The sequence below is a fragment of the Gymnoscopelus microlampas genome (genome assembly GCF_963454915.1).
Source record: "Gymnoscopelus microlampas genome assembly, chromosome: 22".
Taxonomy (NCBI): domain Eukaryota; kingdom Metazoa; phylum Chordata; class Actinopteri; order Myctophiformes; family Myctophidae; genus Gymnoscopelus; species Gymnoscopelus microlampas.
This window is the reverse complement of record NC_139959.1, coordinates 19,759,041-19,773,167: the sequence shown is the minus strand read 5'-3', so window position 1 is coordinate 19,773,167 and position 14,127 is coordinate 19,759,041. Positions and strand designations below refer to the sequence as shown.

The 14,127-nt window shown below is 43.9% G+C and overlaps 1 protein-coding gene across 3 annotated transcripts in view; it reads right to left on the bottom strand.

The window, feature by feature from the left end:
• Positions 1-1,680: 1,680 nt before the first annotated feature.
• The window catches only part of zcchc2 (zinc finger, CCHC domain containing 2), a 50,116-nt gene continuing 37,669 nt past the window's right edge, over positions 1,681-14,127 (bottom strand). For 2 of the 3 annotated variants that reach the window (XM_084049020.1, XM_084049021.1), the window contains exons 7-14: positions 12,006-12,068; positions 11,494-11,554; positions 10,060-10,189; positions 8,915-8,985; positions 8,169-8,242; positions 7,832-7,936; positions 5,862-7,394; positions 1,681-5,225 (exon numbers count right to left, since the gene is read on the bottom strand). In XM_084049020.1, coding sequence (XP_083905146.1) covers positions 5,164-5,225; positions 5,862-7,394; positions 7,832-7,936; positions 8,169-8,242; positions 8,915-8,985; positions 10,060-10,189; positions 11,494-11,554; positions 12,006-12,068 — 2,099 coding nt within the window. In that variant the 3' untranslated portion in view covers positions 1,681-5,163. The remainder of the gene's footprint in view (positions 5,226-5,861; positions 7,395-7,831; positions 7,937-8,168; positions 8,243-8,914; positions 8,986-10,059; positions 10,190-11,493; positions 11,555-12,005; positions 12,069-14,127) is intronic. The other variant, XM_084049022.1, reaches the window with a different exon arrangement.

Sequence of the window (14,127 nt, the reverse complement as noted above, 5' to 3'; positions counted from 1 at the left end):
GATGCCAGAAGGGCTGCCCCCCCTGCCCCCCCCCCCCCATGAGCCGGTGAACACAAATACCAGGCCCGATTTTTTTGTGCCAGTCCGTGCCTGGTCTGTGGACACTTCAGAAACCCACATACCAGTGACATAGTTAGGCAGGTTTTTTTTTTCAAACAAAACAATTCTTAACATTTGAAAATGAAGCCGAGAATGTCTTCCAGTATTAGCATGCTAACTTTCTAACAGGAATAGAAAGCCTGCCGTTTCTATAAGCTTGCATTCCCCATCGATGATGTCACTGGTAGGCGGGTTTCTGAACTGTCAGAACAAAGCCCTCCTCTGAGGCACAATACCAAGTACACAGAAATTGCACCACATTATAATAAGCACGATTGAGGACCAATTATATTTAGATAGGTTGAAAATGTGTGAAGTTGTCCTTTAAACTCTATGCTTAGTCGTGTGACGGACAGAAAGAATAGCTGCTCTACAAGCTCATGCTATAGATCTAATATTTGCACAATTTTGTAATTCTTTATACATTTTGGAAATGTTAAAAAAAAATAAAGAAATTCGGGGGATTAACGTTTATGCCCAAAATGGGGACACCACGTTGAAAGTGGCTCAAACATTTAAAAATGTTCAAAAACATTTAATGTCAAGATGTTTTCGGGGACCCCAGTTTGAGTCACTGGACCAGCAACAACAATACTTTTCCTTCATAAATACTTAGTAATGAACGCAAAAAGCAACCGATTTTGAAATTGAACGTCGGGCCAATTGTTCTTGGCATTTTCATATTTATTGCTGTTAATTCCAGGAAAACAGATCAACAATTTGCATAAAATCCAAATTCCGCTCTAGAAATATATGACCTTTCCAAGTACGTAGATATCAAAGAATATAGTAAACATTACAACTGAGGGCCAGCAGCCTTGGCGACCCCTTTCTTAAATATACAGTACAGCATCTTTCAAACCTTTAACCATTTAAAAGTTCAACAAAATCTGGGTTGGTTGGTTCGTCCTCATTTCCTATCTGTTGATCTTGCACGGTTCTCTTCGGCCAGTGGTCCACATGCAGATGTCCTGTGTCCTGTTAGCTTTAGCAAGACGTGGAGCCACACTATCCAAGGTTGGATTCCCAGTTCAGCTCTGTTTGATTTTTCAAGCAAGATTGACATCTCAGAAGTGTGTGTGTGTGTGTGTGTGTGTGTGTGTGTTTGCTTGCATTACTATACTTGTGAGAGCCAAAACCTTTTTTAGAGTAAGGCAAACAAATAAAGGTTCTTTAAACATTTAAATGTTATGTTTAGCGGTTGAAGTTATGCCTGATTTACACTGAAGTTACATGCTAGTGTCCCAAGATTGGCTATTTCCGGCTTCAGGGTTAGGGTTAAAATGGCAAGAAATTGTATGCCATTCACAAGATTGCCGTTCTGAAATGTTGATGTCCTCACAAGTATAGTAATATAGTAATAAATGTGTGTGAGTGTGTACTGTTTGGTTAAACCAAATGTAGCACTGAAGAGCTTGCTGGGAGCCTGGCTTGAATATTTGACAATATTCAGAGAATTTGACTCGTCATTTGAAAAAAGTGTGTGATTCACTCCTTTACGTATTTATACAGGGAGTTGCATCCTAGACACTTGTCATGAATGGATACTGGATAAGTATCTGAATAAGAACTGCAAAACAATAAAGGCTGTTTTTTTTTACTGGTAAGACAAGTGTCGTCCCACAAAAAGACACATTTTCAACAACAACAAAAAAACTGCTAATTCAAAATATGCATTTTTTGTCAGCCAACACGGTCATTAGACAATGCATAAATACCAATCCATACATCCAGCCAACATGACACTTGCAAGCGTTCCAAACCATTGACCAGGAAGGGGAAAAAATAAAGTATGTGCATAGATCTTTTTTTCCTGACATTTACCAAATGCACAGATAGGAAGTTCAACTAGAATGACAGGGCAGAGATACAACTCCAGGAAGACTTTGTCACAAAGTCTGTAGTGTCTTGAGTACTACAGTCCTGTGGAAATGGCCAGAGAAGCACTCTTTGACCAGTGGTTCTCAAAGTGGGGTCGAGGGACCGTCATGGTTCCTCGAGGGGGTCCAAAAACGGACAACCCTTACATGTCTGTAACCCTGAGTGTACAAATGGAACCAGTTCCATTTGTTTCTCAGAGTTATGGGGGTCCTTGAAATAAAAATATAATTTTTGAGAACCACTGCTCTTGACAAACACCTGCTAAACCCAGTGAAATCACTGGTCTCCAACTCTGCTATTGGCAAGCGTGCTTTGAGCTACCAACTGATTTGGTTCAGTGATGAATAAAAGACAAGGCTTCGCCTCCATAATTCCTACTCTATTCCTGCTCTAGCATTTTATCTATTCGACAAACACCGTTGCAGTGTAGTGTGACTGGGATTTGGTGAGGAATCTACACTACGATTAGTGTGTTTAGCGCACCGACAGGGCTGTAGTTAATCACCTCAAATATCTTCTGATGAACGGTCAGATGATGATGAGGAAGGCAGATGACATTGTCTGGTTGACATGTTGTGTGTCTGGACTCACTTGAAACCAGAGCCATGTAAAGAGAGAGTCTCATCAACTTTAGTCCAAAATGCTTGATCCTCACGTGATTCACGTAGGCCACAGAACGTTCCCCGAAGTTCTCAGCGGGTAAATATATATTTCCGATAATATACAATCAGATTATTTGAACGTCTTACCTTTTAAAGGTACAAACGTTCTGCTGTGCTGCAACTCTACTTTGCCGCTAGTATTTGCGGCTAACTTCCAGGAACTATTGCAGGAGAAAAAAAAAAAGAAAGTTGACAAGACGCTCTCTTTCCACAGCTCTGCTCAAAACCATTCAGTATGGGCGTTATAACGCCTCCGACAGGCTAAGATAAAACCACATGGTGATCAAAACAAATATAACCCAGGTCTAAATGCATCTTGAGATGCACTGAAGGCATCACGTTTGTGACAAAGTGAAAAAAGCAATGCATCTCTAATCCCACTAAAATGGAAATAAACGTTTACACGTTAATGACAGGTGTAAATGCAGATTGGGGGTACATGTGGTTTCTCTATTCAGCGTACATTTTCACTCGTTGTGGTTTGTGATTTGCAGTTTGGCTGTTGAAAGGGGCACTTCACCGATCTGAAGTTGAGGACAATAAACATGGTGTGTTTTTTAGGTGTTTTTAACATGATTTCTTCTCCTCTGACGTCGCCCAGGCGAATCTCAGTTCTTCCTGGACTACAGCCCATGCTGTGGTTCCAGTCAAACTGGCCCCAGTTTGGGATTTCCTAGTTCATAATGCATTTGTTTTAAACTGTATTAGGTAAATAATGAGTCATTAGATTTTTTTCTGCAAATATTAGTGCTGTTAGGTGGTGTTTACATATCGTTTCTGTTGGGAGAAAACCTTATATGTCTTTACCTTTCAGGATTGAAATCCAAGCGTTTCAAGCTTTTCTGTAGATCTAGTACTTTTGATGCTTTTGTGCGACGCTATAATATAATCAAGTAGTAGGGCATTAATTTACGAAAAAATACAAAAAGTTAAAATATTGAGATAAGGTTTCTTCCCAACAGTTATTGTGGGAGTGTCACGGTGGCCTTCACTGTAATGGTGCTGGCAGATGAGGTAATTGACACCTTAGACTAGAGCACTCTTAACAAAGTGATTGACATAAGCTGGAGGGGCCGGTCTGACCGGAACTGCAGGAAACATGGGCTGTAGTCTGTTGTAGTCTGTCTAGGAAGGACTGAGATTTACCTCTGTGATGTCAGAGGGGAAGAAATCGCGTTTAAAAACATGAAGAAAGCACAGGAAAAAAAAACACAACATGTTCATTATATCCTCACGGTGTCCTGCGCCGGGAATAGCCGATCTACAAGCTCACAACGCGTCGTGGGTGCGACGCGTTGTGAGCTGGTAGGTCGGCTATTCTCGGCCATTCTCTGCGCGCGACAGCGTACCGCGGTGTCGCCGCGTGCCCAACATAGCTGATCTGCATGTTCCCAAAACGTTGCGTTCTCGACGCGCTGTGAGCATGTTATATCGACGGACGACAGACCATAAATTAAGCGTTAGAGTTCCTGGTTCGCTATAGTGCATATCACCAAATAATACCATTTAAAAACAAAACAAATCAAATACATTAAAATAACAGAGCAGCATTTATCTTCTGACAACAGACATTTTCAGAATGTCTTACTCAACTATGCGCTTCACATTATATATCGAGTGGCAGAAAATGCCTATTTGGAAATAAAACACTTTTTGATACAGTCAAATTTCTAACTCCAAAAAAAAATCATAATTGTACATTCAAAAACACTGCAGCAAAAAAAGAATGATAAAGGATAAGAAAAACAAAATCCCAGCATGTTGCTTGCATTAATCTTTTTTTAGATTGTTTTTTGTTTTCTTTTTAATCTTTCAAAACTGATATAAATTTGAACAGGGGGGAGAAAAATAATCCTAGGTCAAAAGCAGTAATGCCAGGGAGGAGGCATGAAATCTACTGTAGAACACACACAAAGAAAACCAACAACAGTATATTAAGAGCTTTTCCAAACTGTCAGTTTTAGAACGGTCATCTCCTGTGGACTCTCCAGTGAGTCTGTTAGTTCTTAGATAATGCTAGCCACTGCCACTGATGCCAGTCTTCAGTGCAAAAATACCAAAGGAAAAGCCACTGAGAAAGGGATAGGGTGCAGGAGTCAGCAGTGTGTGTGTGTGTGTGTGTGTGTGTGTGTGTGTGTGTGTGTGTGTGTGCGTGAATGTCTGCGGGGAAAAAACAGACTTGCTTGGCTCTCATTCGCGGTGAATGACGTCGTCTCAGGCACGACTTTAAGGAGGCTAATCCATACGTCACCTTTTGACAAAAAACAAAAGTTTTGACTTTCTTTCCGTTGAAAATACTCCATATATTTTCGTCAAGCGCTGCGGTCATGGGGTCAAAGTCTAAATGAGCCTGAAACTCAGGCTGTGTCCAGTGAGTGGGGCCCTTGGCAGCGCTGCTCTCCAGACCAGGCTGCAGTCTTTGCTTTTAGAAAAACAAATACAATCCCCCCCGAAACCAAAGACACAGAGGAGCTGTAAGACCACCAAGCAGAAAGTAGATCAACCTTCTTCTCTTCTTCTCTCAGTCGGCGTTGTCAAGTGCTTCGGACGTATGGGAGCGAGCGTACTTTAGCCGGAAGCCACCTGGAAGAAACGGTACAGGGGTGTGACGATCATGTTTTATTGGACGATTAGTTGCCGTGCAAATAATTGCGATTATTTTGTCACTTTGGCAGAGGATCAGACCCTTCCTCACCCAGGAGTCTGCCCAGCTCCTTATCTGGACCTTGATTTGATTTATTTAGCACAAAAATATGAAAATAATACAAAAAATAATAATAATAATAATGCAAACAAAAAAGAAAAAGAAAGGTGCCAGGAGGAGGCAAGAAGCCCAAAGGGCTAGGTCATCCCCCTTATCCCTGCCAGGCCAGAAGGCCGAAGGCCAGGGATTATGTTTTCTCTCCCATGAGTCTGTCATTCCGTGGCCAACAGTATAAGACTGTGGTTGTACCGGGCAGTTCCCAGGTTTTATTGTGTGTGTGTGTGTGTGTGTGTGTGTGTGTGTGTGTGTGTGTGTGTGCGAATGTGAAGCTGGTAAAAAAACTAAACAAACATTACACTAAAACGAATAAAAAATAAAACTAAGCCTTTTCACAAAACTACTTTAAAAACTAATTAAAACAAACTGAAATTGAAAATAAATAAAAATAAATAAACAAAAAAAATAAATATCTGATGAAAATGTCACAACTAGAATAACCTTGGTGGGGTTCTTACCTTGCTGTGTGGAGTCTATGGAGGGCTGGTTACAGTCCTGTGCGTAGTGACCGGCCCCTCCACAGTTGTAGCAGGACACGTTGCCGTTCTTCTTGTTGATCCCGGTGGCCCCGAGCGACGCCGCGGCGCCGCCACCCTGGGGCAGCAGCCCCAGGGCCCCGCCGGGGTACATGTGCTGGTAGAAGCGCTGGCAGAAGGCCGCGGCCGGCGCCATCTGCTGCTGGAGGCCGTAGCTGGCCGCCACCGCCGCCACCGCGGCCGCCTGCGTCCCCAGCATGTGGGAGGACACGTCCGGCGAGTGGCTGTGGGAGTGCGTGTGCTGCAGGGGCCCGTAGGGGGGCGGGGGCGCGGGAGGGGGGTTGGAGAAGAAGGCCCCGTTGGCCTGGTGCGGGGGCTGGGGCTGGGTGAGGTAGGTGGACACCTGGAAGAGGGCCGGCGGCATGCCGAACATCTGCCGCGCCGCCGCCGCCGCCATCTGAGGCCCGGGGAAGAAGAAAGGGGCGTGGCTGACCGCCGCCGTGCTGCTGGCGACGCTGTTGCCCATGCCTCCGCCGCCGTTGCCGCGGCTGCCGCAGTTGTTGTGGCAACCGCAAGCCCCGCAGCCCATCGGCTGCTGCTGCGACGTCGGTTGCTGGGTTTGTTGTTGTTGTTGTTGTTGTTGTTGTTGTTGTGTGATGGGGGTTGCGGAAGTGCTGCTGTTGATGTAGGCGGTGCAGTCGCCACGCGCCGTGCTGTGAGTGAGCGGCGGGCTGGAGCTCGGCGCCGGGCCCGGCGTGTGGGTGGGCACCGCCGGGGGAACAGCTGCCTGGACCTGCCCCGGAGATGCCGCTATCCCTCCGGACGCCACAGAGACTCCTATGGCGGGGATGGGGGGCATGGTGTACGGGGAGGGCAGGGACAGGCCTGGGTGCTTGGCATGTGAGGGCTCCACCAGTGGCATCGGGGGTGGCAGGCCTGAGCCCACACTAGCTAGGTCCGGGGTGGGGTAGACCGGCTGCTGCAGGACGCCCACGGCCCCCAGAGGGGTTTGGAGCGGCGTTTGCGAGGCTGGAGGGACAGGAGTGCCATCTGGAGCCCTCGGGCTCGGAGACGACGCCGTCTTAAACCTCTGCACCAGAGGCTGGACAGCAGAGCTCCCCGGAGCGTGCAAGCCCAGGGCGGGAGCACCGAAAGCGCGGAGCGCGGCCGGGTGCGCCTCCCTCTTCTCTGGGTCTCCTGAAGCACCGGGGCCTGGGACTATAGGAGGCAGGGGTATCTGCATCATCAGCGTATCATACGAGGACTTCCCATCGGGTAGGACACTTTGGCTGGGAAGAAGAGGCTCTGGTGTTCCGTTGGGGAACATATAGGACAAGGAATGCACAAAGGACAGAGGAGTGAAGTTACTGTGGGCGTCCGGGCAGAGGACCTGGGGCTGGGGGGTGTTGGAGGACAGGGTTAGCGTGGAGGTTACCTCCCCCGCTACATTCTCCCCTGTGCGGGGGAAGAAGGTGTCTCGGCCTTTGCTGGAATCGTCAGAGTGGCTGTCGGTATCTGATGGAGAAATATTATAACAACAAGTTGGTGAGATAAGATAAAGACAGGTGTTAAGTTAATGCTAATGATATTATAACGACAAGTTGGTTAGATAAGATAAAGATGAACACACCTGTTATTTTGCTAATATTCTAAACACCATGTACATACCTGATATCACATATGCTATCTGCATATATGTAAATATATCCTTATTTGTTTATTTAACCTGCCAATGCGATACATTGTTATCATGTAGCATGGCACGGGTCCAGCTTTTTTGGAACTGTGAAGAACTCTAATTGAGATATGTGGGACATGGGTCGTCCCGTCTTTAACTGTGTGTGTGTGTGTGTGTGTGTGTGTGTGTGTGTGTGTGTGTGTGTGTGTGTGTGTGTGTGTGTGTGTGTGTGTGTGTGTGTGTGTGTGTGTGTGTGTGTGTGTGTGTCTCCTACCTTTGTTCCTCTCGTCTTCGCTCTCCAGGCTTCCTGGTGCGTGGTGCTGAGGGCTGGATGGAGAGCTGTAGCTCTCCGACGACGTGTCACCGTACGTGTCCAAGCCTGAGCCGCCATAAACACAAACGACACGTTTAGCGAAAGCCCAAGTCTAGACACACCACTTCCACGTCATAAAGTCTCTTTCTTCGTTGCTGTCGACCAGAAACCTTCCATCTCCATATTTTTTTTTTTAATGTTTTCTTCGTAAATCAATGCCCTTAGTTCATCATACAAGAGACAGACAGAACCGAAAGAGACGCTATCCATCCATTGATACAGGTATCTAGACACCTACCTCTCCTCTGTGGTGGCTGGCCTTCAGCCACACTGCCATTGGTGATACAGGCAGCTGCTTTCTTCCCCTTGTCCCTGAGGGAACACATAAAGAGGGCATTAACAGCACTGTTAATGAACAAGCATCCACAGCATTTATTTACTTTAAAACTATTTCTGAGTTACTAGTAGACAGCACTCTATAAAAGATGGGAAATAGAGTGGTGCACATCCACAGACCACCACCATTCTTTTATCTGCTACACTGCTAAATAAAATAAAAAAACACAGCAAAAAGGGTTTTTGTACTCCCTAACTTGCTCTGGTTATTTTGTGGATCCAGGATATCTTAGACTTCAACTACCTGTTCATTTTTATTTGTAGCACAATCGTAAAACAATATCTGCATATACCCAAATTAACCGTTGCCTTTGGTAACGCGTCAATTGTGGGGGGCTTTTTGTCAGTGCACGCACGCACACACACACACACACACACACACACACACACACACACACACACACACACACACACACACACACACACACACACACACACACACACACACACACACACACACACACACACACACACACACACACACACACACACACACACACACACACACACACACACACAATTGATGAGAATTGAATATATAAATAGTCTCCACTAATATGTGTTCACCTGCAATTCACCAACCTCAGCAAGTCAATTTCCTTTTAATGCATCAAATAAAATACAATGGGGCTGCTGCTGTAATCATACCTGTCTGTGGCCTGCATGGGCCAGCTCTTTTTTCCGACAGGGTGACTGCTTCTCTTCTCAGAATCCTGGAACTTTGGAGGAGAGGAGAGACAGGAAACACTGAATTTTACAATTTCATGAAGAGCATTTCTGAGGTTACGTCATTATGCGTTTTATTTCTCAGTAACCACTGCTCTGCCTCTTTTTATGTTGCTGTAGACGTTGAAACGTATACGCCAATATAAGCTCATTTAAAAGTCCATAATTCAGGTAAAGTTTTGTTACAGAAATCTCGTATATTCATATTTAAACTTTAACGGTTTTTTTTCTTAAATTAATACCCTACTTCTTCATACTACAGTCACTGTTCTAATGGATATTTTTGCTACTTTTGTGTGACACTGTAGTACAGAGAAAGTGAAAGTGGTTACGTCTGTCTGTGGGCTTTATAAATACTATACATATTGAACCAATGAAAAGTACTTGTGAATAAATAACTGCATAGAATCCACAGGTTCAGGATAATACCAATGAGGTGGTCATTATTGTAAAAGAACACCAATCATATGTCATACCTTTTATTACTTTAAGTCATGGCACGGTTTATAAATCATGCATGTTCCAATCTTAAATCAATAAATTGTTCAAATCAATCTTTTCTCCGGGGACAATAACACAACTCCCATTTCTAAGTACCATCCAATTCAAAAGCCTCTCATAAATTACATTACTCCGCTACTGTCATGTGAGAGCATGTCAAATCAATTAGAATAAATTGTTATCATTTTTGTTGATTTTGTTTTTTCACTTTCAGATTGCTTTTCACAACCTACTGAATTAAGTTGTGAATGACATCATGATGTATATTTTGAGACAGAGAGAGAGAGAGACCGAGAGAGAGAGAGAGAGAGAGAGAGAGAGAGAGAGAGTGCGAGAGAGAATGTGCCTCGTCAGCAAAAGTGCATGCACATACACACATTCTTGATCATGTGACTCAATGTGTGGCACAGATTCTCTCAAACACACACCCACATACATACACACCCACACAACACACAATCTTTAGCACAAAGGTAAGGTCAACTCCAGGAAGCTATAATCATTAACTAGATCAGATCTGAAGTTCCGAACCAGACTTTGAGAACCAGTGCTCTTTCTAGACTGACCTGTTGGGCGCCAGGTTCCTGGCTGCTCTTCATCACGTTACTCTTCTTCCTCCGTTCAGCTTGGCCGTTATAGTCAGAGCCGTGGACTCCCTTGCGAGTCTCCCCCTTGGAACCTTTTGCACTGGAGACACTGGAGCAGAGGGGACGGAATAAACAGCCGCACACTGTTTCTATTCACATGCTGGCCATTTTGCTCCCTCGCAGTTGGGAGGTGTGTGTGATGCCACAGCAAAATGGCCGCTGTATTAATTATGGTCAATGAACCATGAAGTTAGCAAATATATTCTAGAATGATGCTACAATGGGACAAATTAAATACTTAAGCCATATATCTCTGCTGTCCAGCCAGAAACTGCTAACTCCAAAACGCTCATTGTTCAGGAAACGCAAAAACAAAATATACGTTTTTCAGGAAATGAAGAAAACCTTATATTTTTAAAACAAAGCAATACTGCCTCATCAAAGTTGGTATAGTGACTTTATATATTGTCAGATACTTGCATGTGTCATTATATTATCAACACTTTAACCAAATCGTGGGTAAATCAACACTTTACCCAGCGCAAGTGGAGTTAGCAGTTTCAGACGAGCAGAAATCAAGCTGAAGTGGAGTTAGGTGTCTAAACAACAGCAGCTCCACTCGCTGCTGAGGGAGAGGTTTCAAAAGGGTACAAATTCTCAAAAGCTAACAATGGATCTCCAAGCTCACAATGCATCACAACAACGTGTGAATTAATGCCCTGATGCTTCATGCCACTTATTATATAGGCCTACAATAATAAACAGGACTTTAAATATTACAATAACTTCTGCAAAGAGGTAGTAGAATAGCGCGACAGAAATGCTATGAACGCCTTTCTTCTTGTCACATTGCTCTCCTCATTAAACACTTAATAGATTTTAGAAATATAATTACTTGTTTTCATAACATTAGCGTCAGTGCTAAGTTTGATAAACAGGTACACTGCATAGTTTTAACAGACTACGGGGAGCTTGTTTACGTGGTCCTCCTCCTCGTTCACTGCGCAACGCGCTCTACTCATGCTGTTGAAAAGCAGCGCTGTAGAGGAGAGGGGGGAGTTGTTTGTTTTTGACGGACAGTTTGAGGATCCAATGGAGTTGGGAGTTTTCGTCAGAGGCGCTTTTTAATACTTTTCACTGGTTCAAATGTTTTGATATTTTACACAGACCTAAAGGGTGTTCAATAGCCTTGATTTATGAAAAAAAAACTGAAAATGGAGTTAGCTGGTCCTGGCTGGACACCGACGATATACTGTATGTGCTGTAAGGTTGAAGATTGGCTATTTTCACTAATGTTTTAATAATGGCATGCCTAAAATAATGGCAGGTTGAAAATCATTGCACACATTCAAATATGACACTGGGACAGAATGAGCGAAGAGAAGAGGAGAGGAAAGAAGAGGAGAAATTTACCCAACACTGGGGCTCTTGCTACCAATCTTCTTCCTGGGTCCCTGAACGTATGACTCTGCATCTGGGAGAACAGCAACAAAACCACCATTAGAAACCATAACATGCCAGTATTAACCCATTTACACTGCACTTCACTATACCACTAGGGTTGGGATCCGGACCCGGAAGAACCGGAAGAACCATGTGTGTGTGCGTGAGTCGAAATACATTTCTTTATAAAACTACTTTAAACATATGTACGCTACATCAGCTATCTAGAAGCTCACACATTGCGACGTGTTGTGAGCTTGTAGGTCTTGTAGATCAGCTATTTTCAAATCTTGAAAAAAAAGAGTTTATAAAAAAAGTGACATATTTTTGAAAAATAAAGATATAACCCCCTGGCACAAAATATTTTCTGATGGGGGTCCGGCGGTCTGCGATCGAAAATGTATTCATTTGGGCGTCCATGATGACATGAAAACGTTTGAGAACCAAAGTTTTAGTAAATAAGAAGACACGTCATCTCTCACCGTCTTCTTGGCTGGAAGCATCAGAGCAGTCATCCTGATAGGCTTTCCCCAGCTGGCAGTTGCCTGGAGAGGAAACGGTGATGTTGTTAGCTAGCTATGCGTCCCCCGTCAGAGACACATTTTATTCCAAAAGGACCCATTGAACGCACTATCGACGTGTCCTCTGGACGCATCGATAGTGAGTTCAATGCGTCCTTTTGGAAGACAATAAAGTGCGTTAAATGTGCCCTTTTATTAGGGACTCGCTAAGAATTTCCCTGGGACTCATTAAAAAAAAAAAGACCACAGATGGGGACGCCGGTAGCCAAGTGGTTAAGGCGCATACCACAAAGGCTTTGATGCCTGACAGTGTGTCCAGGGTTCAATTCAGAGCCCGGCGGTGGATTTAGTGCATGTCACTCCCCTACTCTCTCCCCGTTTCCTGTCTCTGGCCACTGTACCATCAATAAAGGCAGGAACGCCCCCCCCCCCCCCCCCCCCAAAAAAAAAAAGATCACACGAGTCCCATGACTAATTCAGTTGAAAACCCAGCAGCACCGCTGGAGAAACATACACTCAACATACACCACATACACACGCTGTGGAAATACAGTACACTGGTACAGGTGCAATGTATCACACCAGGTGTCTTAGGTGATGGTGACATGGTGGAAAAAGTGTGTGTCTGTGCGTGGGAGAACACCATCTGGCCCCAGCAAAAGGCCAGTGTGTGAGAGTTCATGTAAGTGTAAAAGCTCCTCCAGTGGACTGGACTGACTACATGATGTTTGTGGTAAAAAGGCCACTTAGTGCCAGTCAGAGGTGTGTCACTGCTTATGCACATAGTTACATTGTCCACATGCCAAAGGAGAGAGGCTTCTGTCCTCGGCAGGCCTGGAGCGATATGACTTGAAATCAATTTCACGATTATTTCAAACGTTTGCCTCGATTCCAGTTAATGAGCGATTATTTAATCAAATATATACAGTATGTACTGAAAATAGCCATACACCACCATGATTGTACAACTAAATATAACATAATACAGGGTTAAGTGGTTAAACAGACTAATCGCTTTGACGATTTGTTGATATATAAAAAAAGAATGTCCCCAAAAATCTTGCATACAGATTATTTGAGTATTTGTTGATTATTTGTTCTAATTAAAAACTGGTTTCAAAATATTTTCGGCTAATGGCCCAGCCCTACTCCTCTGCGTGATTCACTCCTTTGTCCCACATGCTGTTATAGTGTTATTTCTATATGTAGGCTACGTTTCCCCTCAAGAGATCTGTGCAAAGTCCTAATGACACTGTAATATGTTATACAGTTTAAGCCCCACATACAGTACGTCCCCGTACAACAAATAACAAAAACAGTAGATATACAAGTTCACAACATATCACATTGTGACACGTTGTGAGCTTGTAGATCTGCTATTTTGCCTATATTGACATGCCCAAAGTGGTTAAAGATAACATCAACTGAGGCTCACATTATGATTCCTGATGTGTTTCCTGACAACTACCATTATTTAACTAATTACCAACCCTCTGTTTTCTGAGAACACACATTTGGTGTGATTTTTTTTCCTCATCTGTAAGCTGTCACAACTAAGAGTGGAACAATTCACATTTGCTATTTATCCTTTACATGAAGACAACAGACATTCAAAAACCTCAACCTTGTTACGCCTACATTAAGACATTTAACTGCACTATTCCTTCTGCCCAGTAGGTGGTAGTGATAACTAACTATGGTGTGTTTCTGATCCATACAGTACTAGTATAGATTAGAACAGTGGTTCTCAAATTTTTTCGTGCCAAGGACCCCCAAATAGACATTTATTAGCCCGCGGACCCCCATTTGAAAAGATAAGCCAGGGACCCCCCTAATAGAAGATTTTTACGGCTCTCTAGCAGTGATTTTCAACCATTTTAAATTTCAAAGCCCCCAGTTTGACATGCATTAGGGCTACAGACCCCCATTTAATGGCATGTGTGTCTCTGGGACCCCAATTCATATTGTAAAATCAATGTTAATTTAACTCTGAGAGTGTACAAATGGAACCAAATGGACCCGTTAGGGTCCATTTGGTTCCATTTGTACACTCTCAGAGTTACAGACCCATAAGGGTCCATTT